Source organism: Scyliorhinus canicula, chromosome 1 (genome assembly GCF_902713615.1).
Source record: "Scyliorhinus canicula chromosome 1, sScyCan1.1, whole genome shotgun sequence".
Lineage (NCBI taxonomy): Eukaryota > Metazoa > Chordata > Chondrichthyes > Carcharhiniformes > Scyliorhinidae > Scyliorhinus > Scyliorhinus canicula.
Genome location: NC_052146.1, coordinates 132,502,898 through 132,517,002, shown reverse-complemented (window position 1 = coordinate 132,517,002; position 14,105 = coordinate 132,502,898). Strand labels below are relative to the sequence as shown.

The following is a 14,105-nucleotide window of genomic DNA, read 5'->3' as shown; positions in this document are numbered from 1 at the left end:
TTTTAAATCATTGAAATGTTAGCACAGGTTATATTGTTAGAGGGGTCACTAAAAATGAGCTCATCTGCTCATTCAATCGCCCTTAACACCAACTGGGGAAAAGTAGCGAGTTCTCCTGGTGCCCTGGACAACATTCCTCCCTCAACCAAAAACAGATTTAACTAGTCATTTTATCACATTTGCTATACATATGCAAAATGGTTGCTATTTTGATAACATAACAATCATGACTTAAAAAATTAAGGCACTGCCAATAAAGCAGTTTGATATGTCCAGATGATGTGAAAGATACTAAATGTATGCACATTACTTCTTTCAAACCAATGTACCAGTTATGTTCCAGAAGGAAAACCTACAAACCTAAAGCAGCCTGAGACAGTTAAAAAGCTTTAAAGACAGGTTAGGTTCAATACCTAGAGCTGGTGCTTCAAAAGATTAGTGACTGTCCAGTTGAGCTCTGCAGCATGAATGAGGTACACAGATAGATTCTGCAGCTCCATAAATAATAATAAATGTACCCAAATACACATGCGTCACCATAAAACAAACCTCATTACACTTAAAACGGTAGCACGGGCAGAACAGTGGTTAGCACAGTTGCTTCACAGCTCCAGGGTCCTAGGTGTGATTCCCGGCTTGGGTCACTGTCTGTGCGGAATCTGCACGTTCTCCCCGTGTCTGCACAGCTTTCCTCCAGGTGCTCCGGGTTCCTCCCACAGTCCACAAATGTGCGGGTTAGGTGGATTGGCTATGCTAAATTGCACTAGTGTCCAAAAAGGTTAAATGGGGTTACGGGGATAGGGTGGAGGTGTGGGCTTGGGTAGGGTGCTCTTTCCAAGGGCCGGTGCAGACTCGATGGGCCGAATCGCCTTTCAGCACTGTAAATTCTATGATTCTATGAAAACATTCTATTCGGAAATCGATTTACCAAACACAACCGACGTTTATGGTTCAATATTTTAATCAGTCACGTGTAATATATTTATCAGTCCTTGAAAGCAACCAGGAAAATTGTGAGCTGTTACTACTTTACCTTCACTCCGCTTGAACCGGATTGACTTGGAATGTCACAATGTCCACAAGTGCGCACACGCACAATGATATTAGTAGAGAAAGATCACGTGCTTCCAGATGAGGAAAGGCATCTGAATTCACCCAGAATTCCATGCTGCCCATCTACCATTGCTACATCTCATTATTTGTAGCCGATTCCAGGACTGGTCTCCATTTCTCAGCTCATAACTCAACCGCTGATCATCTGAATAAAGAGCCTTCTCCAGACATTAGTATTGAAGGTAGCTTTTATGAGCTTGAACTTGTGTCACCTTGTCCTACACCCACAGATTTATTGGAATCCCAGATTAACCTTTACAATACCAATTGCTATCTTATCAGCAAGGTCACCTATCAGATGCTTTCTCGAGTCTTTCCCCAGAACACAGACATCAACCGGGTGTCCCTTCTCAAAGCTGCCTCCAATGGCTTGAGTGACCCCCTTCATTTGTTTTCAAGCAGAACTAGACTCAAGGTGATCAGAACACTGTACCCATTGAACACAACTTTCTTTGATTTGTGTTCTGCTATTTTGGCTATTGGAATTCAATATTTTATTGGCTTCAAAGGCGGCACAGTGGTTAGCACTGCTGCCTCACAGCACTGAGGACCCAGGTTTGATCCTGGCTCTGGGTCACTGTCCGAGTAGAGTTTGCACATGCTCCCCATGTCTGAATGGGTCACACTCCTACAACTCAAAGATGTGCAGGGTAGATGAATTGCTAATGCTAAATTGCCCCTTAATTGGAAAAAGAAGAATTGCGTACTCTAAATTTATATATTTTTTTAAAATTTGCTTTGTTGCTTGCTGCTACTACTGTTGGAAATATGAGTGCCAAGTCCACAAAAAGGTTCCAACACGAACAGCATGTAGTATGCACTCTGCAAATGGTACAAAGTACATACAATGAAAGCAACATGGTTTGTATCATTGTTTGTATCCATGAACAATTCTAATAATACCCCTCAAAAGATGTTTTGCTGTATTTTTGAAGAAATTGGACCTAACCTAAACAATTTCAGCACCGCCCTGTGATTATTTGTGGTGAATTGTACATCATGCTCCTTGCTGGCACAAAAACAGAAAGTTCATTTTTCTAGCTGCCCAATCCTTTATACCAAGTGCATTTTTAACATAGCTGTTTGTCATTACCATCCTGACTACAAGATCAATTCAAACGTTTATTAAATTGCCACCCGCCTATCATAAAACCCTATATGAAAGTATGCCGCATTCAAGTGTTTTATATGGCCAGCTGCTAAAGAATGTACTTCCCAGGCTAACTCTTCACTGAAGTGTTGAGGAAGCGCCATCTTTCAAATGAAATGTTAAACAAGGATCCAAGATGCCGACACTATTTGAACATCAGACAAGCACTTGCCAACATTTATTTTTTTAACCAATAGCACTTGCACAGATTTTCTGGTCATTTATCTCGCCACTGTTCCTGGGACATGGTTGCGTATAAATTGGCTGCAATGTTTTCCTATGCTACAAGAAGGTTGCCATATTTTTAAATTATTAATTGGTTATTCTGCACTTTGAGGTCCGGAATATGTGGAAGCGTTATGTAAATGCACTGTTTTTTTTCTTCAATGTTTCTATGGATGTTGGATCAAAATATGGATGTTGGATCCTTGTACTACTTCAATACTTATGTTCAGAAACCACAGATATACAGGAATATCTATTTTCCAAACATCTCATTGTGCACCATTTTCCATTTCTTGAAGAAAATTAATGCAGCACTTATTAGAGTGAAGGGTAGCCAACGTTGGTGCTAAAATAGGAAAAGTATTTTTCAGCATATATAATGTTTCATAGAGAAGATTTAAGAACCAAGAGGCTACTGTTTGGCCATTTGTGTCAATGTCAGTTCTTTGCTGAAGCAATCCAACTCTCACTGCAATACTCTCTCATCGTCCTGTATCTTCCCTACTCCAGAACTTTGAAAAGGATACATTAGCGCAACATGATCAATGGGTGTCTGTGATAAATTTCATACGCCATTAGACATTTGGTTATAAAACATCTTATGCAGCAGCATTAAAATAGGTCTATGGGCAGTGCACTCAAGTCAATGAGAAACTTCATATCTCTGGAGAGTTGACACTAGGATTTAGATTTATTGTCACCTGTACAGAGGTACAGTGAAAAGTATTGTTTTGCATACAGTCCAGGCAGATCGTTCCATACATGAAAAACATAGGACATACGATAGATACACAATGTAACAACATAGACATAGATGAGAGATGTAGGAAGAGCTTCTGTGTGAGAGAGCTTGCAGAGGGTCGCCACCCTCCGGCGCCAACTTGCTATTTTGGCTACATAAAATATCTTTTTCTTTCTTAAAATAAATTTACAGTTCACAATTATTGTTTTCCAATTAAGGGGCAATTTAGTGTGGCCAATCCACCTACCCTGCACATCTTTGGGTTGTGGGGGTGAAACCCACGCAAACACGGGGAGAATGTGCAAACTCCACACACATAGTGACCTGGGGCCTGGATCGAATCCAGGTCCTCAGTGCCGTCACAGCTGTGCTAAACACTGCGCCACCGTGCCGCCCGGCTACATAAATTATCTGACAATTAGTTTGGGCAGCACGGTAGCATTGTGGATAGCACAATCGCTTCACAGCTCCAGCGTCCCAGGTTCGATTCCGGCTTGGGTCACTGTCTGTGCGGAGTCTGAACATCCTCCCTGTGGGAGGGGTTTCCTCCCACAGTCCAAAGATGTGCAGGTTAGGTGGATTGGCCATGAGAAATTGCCCATAGTGTCCAAAATTGCCCTTAGTGTTGGATGGGGTTACTGGGTTATGGGGACAGGGTGGCGGTGTTGACCTTCGGTAGGGTGCTCTTTCCAAGAGCCGGTGCAGACTCGATGGGCGAAATGGCCTCCTTCTGCACTGTAAATTCTATTTTAAAAAATAGTATTCAGATTGGCCCATTTAAAATCATGTGCAAGGTGAATTTCTTGAGCTCAGGAAAAAAAGTATCCCATCATTTACATTTGCACCCAGTATTCTCACTGTCTTTTGGGTTAAACCTGCATAGCTAAATTCAAAACCACGTTTTACCTCCTAAAGGATGTTTTCTCAAGTCAGTCAGCAAATATATCTAGGACCATATATAACAGCGAAGTCCCAACATTGGTCTATGTTTTGCACCAAGTGAGATGCATTACAATTGGCCTCAGCGTATTGGTTAAGTGAACTAAAAATTAACTTGCACTCATTTGTTATTCGTTATCCAACGACCTTTGCTGGAAAAGCACATGCTGACCTTGGATGAGGCCAGGATTAAGTTCAGTCACACAAGGCTTACACATGAAAAGCAGTCACAATAATGGTAATGTGTCTGACGGTATCCATGCCTGTGGTTACAGAGGTATCAACTGGTTTGGAGAAAATTGGCAGGAGAAAAGAAGTGTTATTCTGAGTCTCTACATTATTTTCTTCTCAAAATGTTTTTTTTAAATGATCGTTTGAATTGGTTTTAAGTGTGCAAAATAGCACTCCTGGTCTGATTTGGCGTGCCTAGAAAGTCACCATCCTGGAAAATGCATCTGTAAACTTGCATCAGACCACAGCACAACAAAAGCAATGTGCTACTAAGTTGGTAATAAAAACATACAGCTGGTGTAGAATATGCTGCAAATCACAATGTGCTCTTGCCGTGGACACAAATAAGGAGCTGCTACAATTAAAATGAATTTACTAGCATTTAGAAATTTAAGTCTTTAGTTGGTAAATGTTGTACTGCCAGATGAACAATTCTCCCAAGTCTGCGATCATTTATCACCCTGGCGGTAATTCTACACCATCTAAAAGTTGCACATTTTGCCTTAAAAATTGGTCTCAATGGAAAACAAAGGAATAGCTACATGGAGTAGCATTTATATAGCATCCATAACACAGCATAACATCCGAAGACATCACTGAGTCACATAAAAATAATGCCAAGACAAGAATGAAAATACAAGTGATGACCAGAAACATGCAGAGGTGTTGGAAGCGGATGGTATTATTGAACATTGAAACTGAGAGGGATAACGGACCAGTCATGGAGAATGCAGTTCATGACTTGAATTCGGAAGGGTGACAATCTGATTGGAGAAATTCATCCGAGGAGTTGTGGGTGAGTTGGACACATATTTAGGAAACATAATTTCCAAGAAACTTAGGGAAATATTATAGTCACACTGAAAACTGTCTGCAAAGAACAGTTCTTCTGTTAATACTGGGTATGTTTCATGAGTTCTACTGAACAAATGTCATTTTGTTAACCACTGACAATTTTTTAAAATTAAAAGGAAGTGGAGGAAGACTTGCACACTGATCAATGTCGAGCTACGTAAAGTTGCTATTTTGATTCCATTCACAAGCAGATCAGACAAATCAGAAAATATTCTATCTGTGGCCGGGAGTTTTGAATATATAGCTGTTTCAGTGTCACAGGATAAATAGCAAGTATAAAACCGGTCATCATCAACTAGAACCTCAGTGAAAGTCCTTCTCCTGGCCTTCGCATCAGCAGGCTGCACGTTTGGAGAAATAAGAGTGAACATATTCCTGATGGATAGCTTGCAATTCCAGGTGGAAGGGTGTGTACGAGGGCAGTCTTGCTGGCAAATGGCCTGTTGTCTAAAGGGACACATGAAAAATGGACATCCACGTGAGCAACTAAATATGTTGCCTGCAGAAATACATCCGTAAGAGTAATCATCAAAAGTTCATTAGGATAAAGTTGCTTTATTTAGCTGATTGTTAGCTGCCGAACCAGCAAGCAGCACATGAATCTGCTAAATTACAAAAGGTTCTTAAACTACTTTTAAAAAACCTTGCTACAATTACATAGTTTATTTTATGCCCATGTATTTCTAGAGATTTCAGAACATCTAGAAATAATTTCTCAGCCACTGAAAATTACAGCACAAACTTGTAATGCATCAGTGCATGTTGAACTTGTGTGCAGCAGCAGTAATAATTTTATATGAGTCAAAATGTAATTATGCTATCAGCCATAAGTCCACAAAGGACCATGGGCATTACTCTTGGTGTCTGGTTATTTTTCAAGTTTTTTTCCAATAAGGGGCAATTTAGCGTGGCCAATCCACCTACCCTACACATCTTTGGGTTGTGGGGGTGAGACACAGGGGAGAATGTGCAAACTCCACATGGACAGTGACCCGAGACCGGGATCGAACCCGGGTCCTTGGTGCCATGAGGCAACAGTGCTAACCATTGCGCCACCATGCCGGCAAATTGTTATATAGCTTGAGAGGCACCACTCCACATCAAGTAAGGAGGAAGGCATCCATGAATTATCAGTCCGGATAAGGATTAAATCCATGCTGTTGACATCATTCTGCACCATACTCTAACCATCTAAGCTAACTGACTTCCACAAATGTGTCAAAGTTAAGTAATGCTTACAGTGCACCACCACTTGTCCTCAGAGATCTCAAAGCTGTTAAATGGCTGGGCAGCACTGTGGCACAGTGGATTGCATTGCTGCCTCACGGCACCGAGGTCCCAGGTTCGATCCCGGCTCTGGGTCACTGTCTGTGTGGAGTTTGCACATTCTCCCTGTGTTTGCGTGGGTTTCGCCCCCACAACCCAAAGATGTGCAAGGTAAGTGGATTAGCCATGCTAAATTGCCCCTTAATTGGGAAAAAATTAATTGGGAACTCAAAATTTTTTTAAAAAGCTGTTAAATGGCAAGTTCCAATATGTTTTCTTACACAAGTAACATTTAATTTGATTCCATGTTTGGACCATCCATGTAGTATTAACTTAGCCCTTTTCAAAAAATATATAAAAAGAGGGAGTTTAGGGTCTACAGTTTATTCCAATGGCAAATAAATGATTCACAGAAGAGCACAATTGGTTAATTTCAACAAGTCCTTATTATTACAATTCATTGGGTGAGAATGAGTGATTCAAGGAGGTATTGAAACAAACTAGTCTCAAGAAAATATTTATGCTTGCAAAAAACGTGCAAAACATTTAATGCGTCACAGGCTGATATTTAGCATTAATTTTTTTTTTTTACTTTTTGTAAATTTAGAGCCCAATTATTATTTTTCCAATTAAGGGGCAATTTAGCATGTCCAATCCACCTACTCTGCGCATCATTGGGTTGTGGGGGTGAAACCCACGCAGACATGGGGAGAATGTGCAAACTCCACACAGTGACCCAGGGCTGGGATTTGAACCCGGGTCCTCAGCGCGCCAGTCCCAGTGTGAACCACTGCGCACCGTGCTGCCCCGCATTAATTCTAAGGTGTAATTAAAGTTTATACATAGCCTTAGCAGGTACGTGAAGCGATTTTTAATGTAAACTATCAACTCAAACTAGTTTCAATTTCAGAATAAGATTTGGGAACACGGTATGCAATTTCCTGAAAATTTATCATCAATTAACTGGAGGATATGCTTAAAAATCAATGCTCAAACTCTACATTCAAAACTTCTAACAAAGTTGATTCTGTGGAAAGTATTTCTAACTCTACTGTAAAAGTTTGAAAAGCAACAAGCTGCAGATACTGAAAATCCGAAACAAAAACAGAAACTGCTGGACAAACACGGAATGAAGCTTAGTTCAGTACAATCCTCCACATAGATATAAAATATGTTTCTTTATGTAAACCTGAAGCATTCTCAAATCAGGGAAAGATAATTAACATACAGCTCCACTCTGTCCCAACAATGAGTCTTAACTAAACCTTATGTACCAACCACCAATGGAACATTTCCATTTGCTGTACCATAAATTCTGATGGGCATCATGAAAGACTAATTTTCAACAATTTTTGGTGTGTGTTTACAAGAGGATGAGGTGAAATGATCAAATTCCATGCCAATTAGGGCTGCTGCACTCTGCAATGAAATAGCATTTCCACTTATCCTACATACATGTTCATTAAAATTACACTGAAGTAAACACTCATCCCCTCAAAGTAGGTATTACAGCCAACTTCAGATTGGATGGTAAATTCAACAAATAAAAAATGGTGCCCATCCATATGATCATTCAAGCATGTTTTGCTTACAGAAGATGGAATATTCATTTGTATCTGCTATACCAAGTGCAAAGGCAGAAAAATGGATACATTTGCATTTATGCGGTGTCTTCACATCCAAAGGATGTGCTGAAGCTCTTCAGTTAACTTATTGAATCAAAAGAATATACAGAGGCAGTTTTCCAGCCCACTGAGTCTTTCAAAGAGCAACCACTTATTCCCATTTCCCTGCTCTTTCTCAATTTCTACAACTGCTTTCTCCTTTTGAAGGTTGTTTCGAGCACTTTTTTGGGCAGAGCATTAGAATTCAAACCATTCATTGCACAAATAAAGTATTCCCTCATGTTGCTTTCAGTTCTTCTGCCAATCCCTTTAAAATCACTGCTCTCCAGTTGTTGATACCTCAGACACTGGATACAGTTTTTCTTTATTTACTCTATCTAAACCATTTATGCAATCTCTATAAACTCCTCTCTGTTCAAAACAGGCCTCTCTAAACTGTTCAACTTTAATCTTCTACCCCTCGAATTATTCTAATAAATCCCTTCATGTTCTTTCTGAGGTGTGGAGCCTAGAACTGGACACACTAGTCCATTTGGGGCTCAACTCGGAACAGGAGCAGGCCTTTAGCTCTGCAGCCGATCCAACCATTCAACAAGATCATGGCTAATCTGTGACCCAGCCCCATATACCACAACACCTTCCCTGAATAAAAATCTTTCAATTTCTGATTCAGAAGGAAGTTCCAAACTTCTACCACCACTTTTTCCTAATTTCACTCCATTAGAGCAGAAATAGTTCCCATCCATCTTTAATTTCCCTCATAATATCTAGAAAACTTAAACTGCATCACCTCTCAACCTCATTCCAGGGAATGTAACCCCAGTTTATAAAATCTTCTCACAATTTAACCCTTGGGAGTCCAGGTATCATTCAGGTAAATCTAAAGTGTCCTCCCTCCAAGGTCAATATATCCTTCCAAAGGTTAAGTGTCCATAACTTCCCCAGTATTCAGGTGAGGTCCAACCAGGGCTTTGTATAACTCTACATGGCTTCTAAATTTTTGATATTTAGTCATAGTTTTAAAATAGCTACAAACTGAATAATAAGAGCAATCAGATTGTTAAATAACTTTGTTTTAGTGACGATGGTTAAGGGGATTTGGCTAATATACCTGCCAAATAGTGCTATGGGATTATTTATTGTATATTCCTGAGATAAGAGCTTCAAAATGTTGGCCTGAATTACGAGTTATCAACTCTGGAGCTGGGACTGATTCATATGAACTGCTGAGTCAATGGTGTGTTCCAAACTCCTGCTTTTACTAACAGCAGGCGTGAGCGCCATAAACTGAAGGCACTGTTGCTAAGTTTGCAGATGATAGAAAGATCTGTAGAGGGACAGGTAGTATTGAGGAAGCAAGGGGGCTGCAGAAGGATTTGGACAAGCTAGGAGAGTGGGCAATGATGTGGCAAATGAAATACAATGTGGAAAAGTGTGAGGTTATGCACTTTGGAAGGAGGCATTTAGGCAGAGATTATTTTCCAATTGGGGAAATGCTTAGGGAATCAGAAGTACAAAGGGATTTGGGAGTCCTTGATCACGATTCTCTTAAGGTTAATGTGCAGGTTCAGTCGGCAGTTAAGAAGGCAAATGCAATGTTAACATTCATGTCAAGAGGGCTAGAAAACAAGACCAGGGATGTACTTCTGAGGCTATCTAAGGCTCTGGTCAGACCCCATTTGGAATATTGTGAGCCATTTGGGCCCCATATCTAAGGAAGGATGTGCTGGCCTTGGAAAGGGTCTAGATTATGTCCTATTATGTATTTTCTTTTATTATGTATATTCTTTTATTTCCTTTTCATCTACTTAATGATCTGTTGAACTGCTCGCAGAAAAGTACTTTTCACTGTACCTTGGTACACGTGACAATAAACAAATCCAATCCAAGAGGAGGTTCACAAGAATGATCCCTGGAATAAAGAACTTGTCGTACAAGGAATGGTTGAGGACTCTGGATCTGCACTCGTTGGAGTTTAGAAGGATGAGAGGGGATCTTATTGAAACTTGCAGGATACTGCGAGGGCTGGATAGAGTGGACGTGGAGAGGATGTTTCCACTTATAGGAAAAACTAGAACGAGAGGACACCATCTCAGACTAAATGGACAATCCTTTAAAACAGAGATGAGGAGGCATTTTTTCAGCCAGAGGGTGGTGAATCTCTGAAACTCTTTGCCGCAGAAGGCTGTGGAGGCCAAACCAATGAGTGTCTTTAAGACAGAGATAGATAGGTTGTTGATTAATAAGGGTATCAGGGGTTATGGGGAGAAGGCAGGAGAATGGAGGTGAGAAAATATGAGCCATGATTGAATGGCAGAGCAGACTTGATGGGCCGAGTGGCCTAATTCTGTTCCTATGTCTTATGGTCTATCCCTAATTGCACTTCCACCGTTTTAAGAGTCAAGTACATTGGTAAGGATAGCAAAGCCCTATCTAAAGGACTTTAGAGAACCAGAAGGGTTTTTACAAAAGTTTCATGGTCAGATTTTTAATCCAGATTGTTATTGAATTCAAATTTCACTATCTGCCGTGGGATTCACACCTGGGTCCCCAGAGTATTACCCGGGGTCTCTGGGTGACTAGTCCAGTGACAATACCACAACACAAACATCTCCCTTTTGAGGTGTAGCCACTGTTATTACCTCTCCTAGGCAAACACAGCAGCCAACATATACACATGCTTGCAGCTCAAGCAAGTTTTGGGGATATTGTTGGCCAGGACATGTGACCAGGAAAATTCATGGGCACTTATATATCCGCTTGATAAATATCTTGTAACTACAGGGTAAATATTTATTTTCTGTACTTTCACAATCACAAGAGCAAGACAGATAAGAAACACAATCTGCTTTTCTCTTCCCTCCCACATTTGGATAGTTATTTGACTCTTAAAAGACTAATACCTACACACAAGTGTTCATTAGTCTTTGAAGAAAATTTTCCATGCCCAAGTTCATTTTTCACCAGACCAGCCATACATTGATTTAAAATATCCCTTTGTCACTTTGATTTCAAGGACAAAATGTATCAGTTCTTGTAGTCTTCCTCCATACATTCGATTCTGGCTCTTCGCTACATCCCTTAAAGGGCCTGAAAGTTGACCAAAACTCGCCACAACACTCAAAATACAGACTGACTAGTGCCATATATACAGTTACAACATTGCATCCTGCGATATTGTACTCTGTCCATGTAGCAAGCATTTTGTTTATTTTTTAATTGATTCATATCCTGCAACATTTTGCACTGCACTTTATTTTACAAGGTGATAACTTCCTCAATGAATAAAATGTCTAGTTTGTTGGAGATTTTGCAGTGTTCATCCCCAGAGCAATTCCTCCATCAAATTTCACCTCAGGTGATGTATTTACCAACAGTTCAGTGCAAAGTCACCCCACACCTTCCCTCTCCCCCGCCCGCTCCCCGCCCCCTCACTCCCTCCCTCCCTCATTTAGCGGCACTCGCAGTTTGGCGTTTTGTTTTCATCAAACAAAATTACAACTATTTCAGCTGCTTGGTACTGCCCCCACTGCGCATGCTCTCCTCATAGACTCTTATCCGGAGCCCCTCAGCTAACCAAAAGAAAAATAACAACAAACGGTCAATTCCCGCGTCCCAGCGGGTTACCTGCTGCCGCTGGCCCCGCTTCCATCCCATAGACCGCGTGAAAGAGTGAATTTCCCGGGTGAAAATGCTCAAAGTGCCGCGTCCTCCCCACTGAGCAACTCCACTCCACAACACAACACGCACACTGACACCGAGCATGCGTCGCCCGGCCACCCGCTCCTGCGCACGCGCCATACGAAGTTGGGTTTTGGGGGGGGGGGAAGAGAAGAGGCAGGGCGACCAACTGCGCATGCGCACTAAGTACCCCCCGTCGCGTCCTCTATATCAACGAGGCATGCGTCTCTCCACCAAGAGACGGTTGCTGGGGAATGAAGGCAGCGCCATATCGCGGCCACAGTACAAACAGCAGTGAGTGGTTTACGCTGCACGACTGAGCGAGCTTTTTGAATTGGGCGTGCAAAATGGGAAGGTGAAAATGCATAGAGTACATACAACATACACAGAACAACACAGGACAGGCCCTTCAACCCACGATGTTGTCCAGACCACTTATCCAAATCTAGGATCAACCTAACCTACACCCCTTCAATTTACTGCTGTCCATGTTCCTGTCTAAGAGTCGCTTAAATGTCCCTAATGACTCTGACTCCACCACCTCTGCTGGCAGTGCATTCCACACACACACCACTCTCTGTGAAAAGAACCTACCTCTGACATCTCCCCTATACCTTCCTCCAATCACTTTAAAATTATGTCCCCTCGTGACAGCCATTTCCACCCTGGGGAAAAGTGGCTATCTTTTGTTATGCTCTTGACATAGCATAAGCTGCTTCCTTGATGTGCAGTCTGACAAAGGAAGGTTCAGACTTGGAGATAGCTTTAACACATTTATTAAACTGTTAACGATTCTCCTACTTGGATTCAACTCTCCTGTTAATCCTGCGATAGCTACTCAGACTGACAAACCAGTCTGCTACAATCCAGGTGGTGGGTGTGATGTGTTTCAATCAACCCTGTATGCACTTGAGGGCAGCACGGTGGCACAGTGGTTAGCATTGCTGCCTACGGTGCTGAGGACCCGGGTTCGAATCCCACCCCTGGATCACTGTCCGTGTGGAGTTTGCACATTCTCCCCGTGTCTGCGTGGGTTTCACCCCACAACCCAAAGATGTGCAGGGTAGGTGGATTGGCCACGCTAAATTGCCCCTTAATTGGAAAAAATAATTGGGTACTCTAAAAAAAATTTTAAAACCCTGTATGCACTCACTAAGAGTCTTCACTGGAAAGAGGAAGATCATGTGTGCTGTGTCCTTTTATATGGGTTGGTGTAATACCCTCCTGTGGTAGTGTCACCTCTGTGTGTATCTTGAATGCCCATTGGTCGTGTCCTATCTTACTGACCTATTAGTTGAATGTCTGTGTGTCATGTCTTTGGTACTCCCTCTAGTGTTTATCTAGTCTAAGTGTATTTACATTAACCCCTTGTGTATTTACGGTGATGCATATCACCACTCTATCCATGCCTCTCATCACCTTGTACACCTCTATCAAGTCACCTCTCTTCCTTCTTTGCTCCAGTGAGAAAAGCCTGAGCTCCCTCAACCTTTCTTCGTAAGACATGTCCTGCAGTCCAGGCAGCATCCTGGTAAATCTCCTCTGCACCCTCTCCAAAACATCCACATCCTTCTTATAATAAGGCGACCAGAACTGGATACAATGTTCCAAGTGTGGTCTAACCAGGGATTTATAAAGCTGTAGCAAAACCTTGCGGCTCTTAAACTCAATCCCCCTGTTAATGAAAGCCATCACACCATACACCTTCTGAACAACCCTATCAACCTGGGTGGCAACTATGAGGGATCTATGTACGTGGACCCAAAGATCCCTCTGTTTTCCACACTTCTAAGAATCCTGCCTTTAACCCTGTATTCAGCATTCAAATTCGACCTTCCAAAATGACTCACTTCGCATTTATCTAGGTTGAACTCCATCTGCCACTTCTCAGCCCAGCTTTGCATCCCAACACCACAATATCAGCCAATGGAGCTGGCAGCAGTCAATTTTACAGCTGAGCCTATTTAAACAGCACCCCAGAACAGTTGAAGAGAGTCAGTTAAACAGTTAAACACGAGTACCCACGAACTACAACAAACACCGCACAGCTGCACTCCAGCTTAAAGGAGCAGAGAGAGGGCTGGATTTTGTGGTCAACAGTGAAGCAACATTTTTTTCCCATTAATTTACGGGATGTGGGCATTGCTGGTTAGGCCAGCATTTATTGCCCATCCCTAGTTGCCTTCACAAGCTGTTGGCTGCCTTCTTGTGCTGCTGATCTGAAAGAAATCTGTTGACAAGGATTTAATGACCGCTAGGTTACTCCCTGTACCACATG

At 41.8% G+C, this 14,105-nt stretch overlaps 1 protein-coding gene across 4 annotated transcripts in view; it reads right to left on the bottom strand.

Annotated features, from left to right (window-relative positions):
- Positions 1–11,924, bottom strand: part of LOC119967526 (protein argonaute-1) — a 175,913-nt gene extending 163,989 nt beyond the window's left edge. For 2 of the 4 annotated variants that reach the window (XM_038800209.1, XM_038800226.1), the window contains exon 1: positions 11,774–11,907. In XM_038800209.1, the coding sequence (XP_038656137.1) occupies positions 11,774–11,798 (25 nt within the window). In that variant the 5' untranslated portion in view covers positions 11,799–11,907. Of the gene's footprint in view, positions 1–11,773 lie in introns of all 4 variants that reach the window. The other 2 variants (XM_038800218.1, XM_038800199.1) reach the window with 2 other exon arrangements.
- Positions 11,925–14,105: the final 2,181 nt, after the last annotated feature.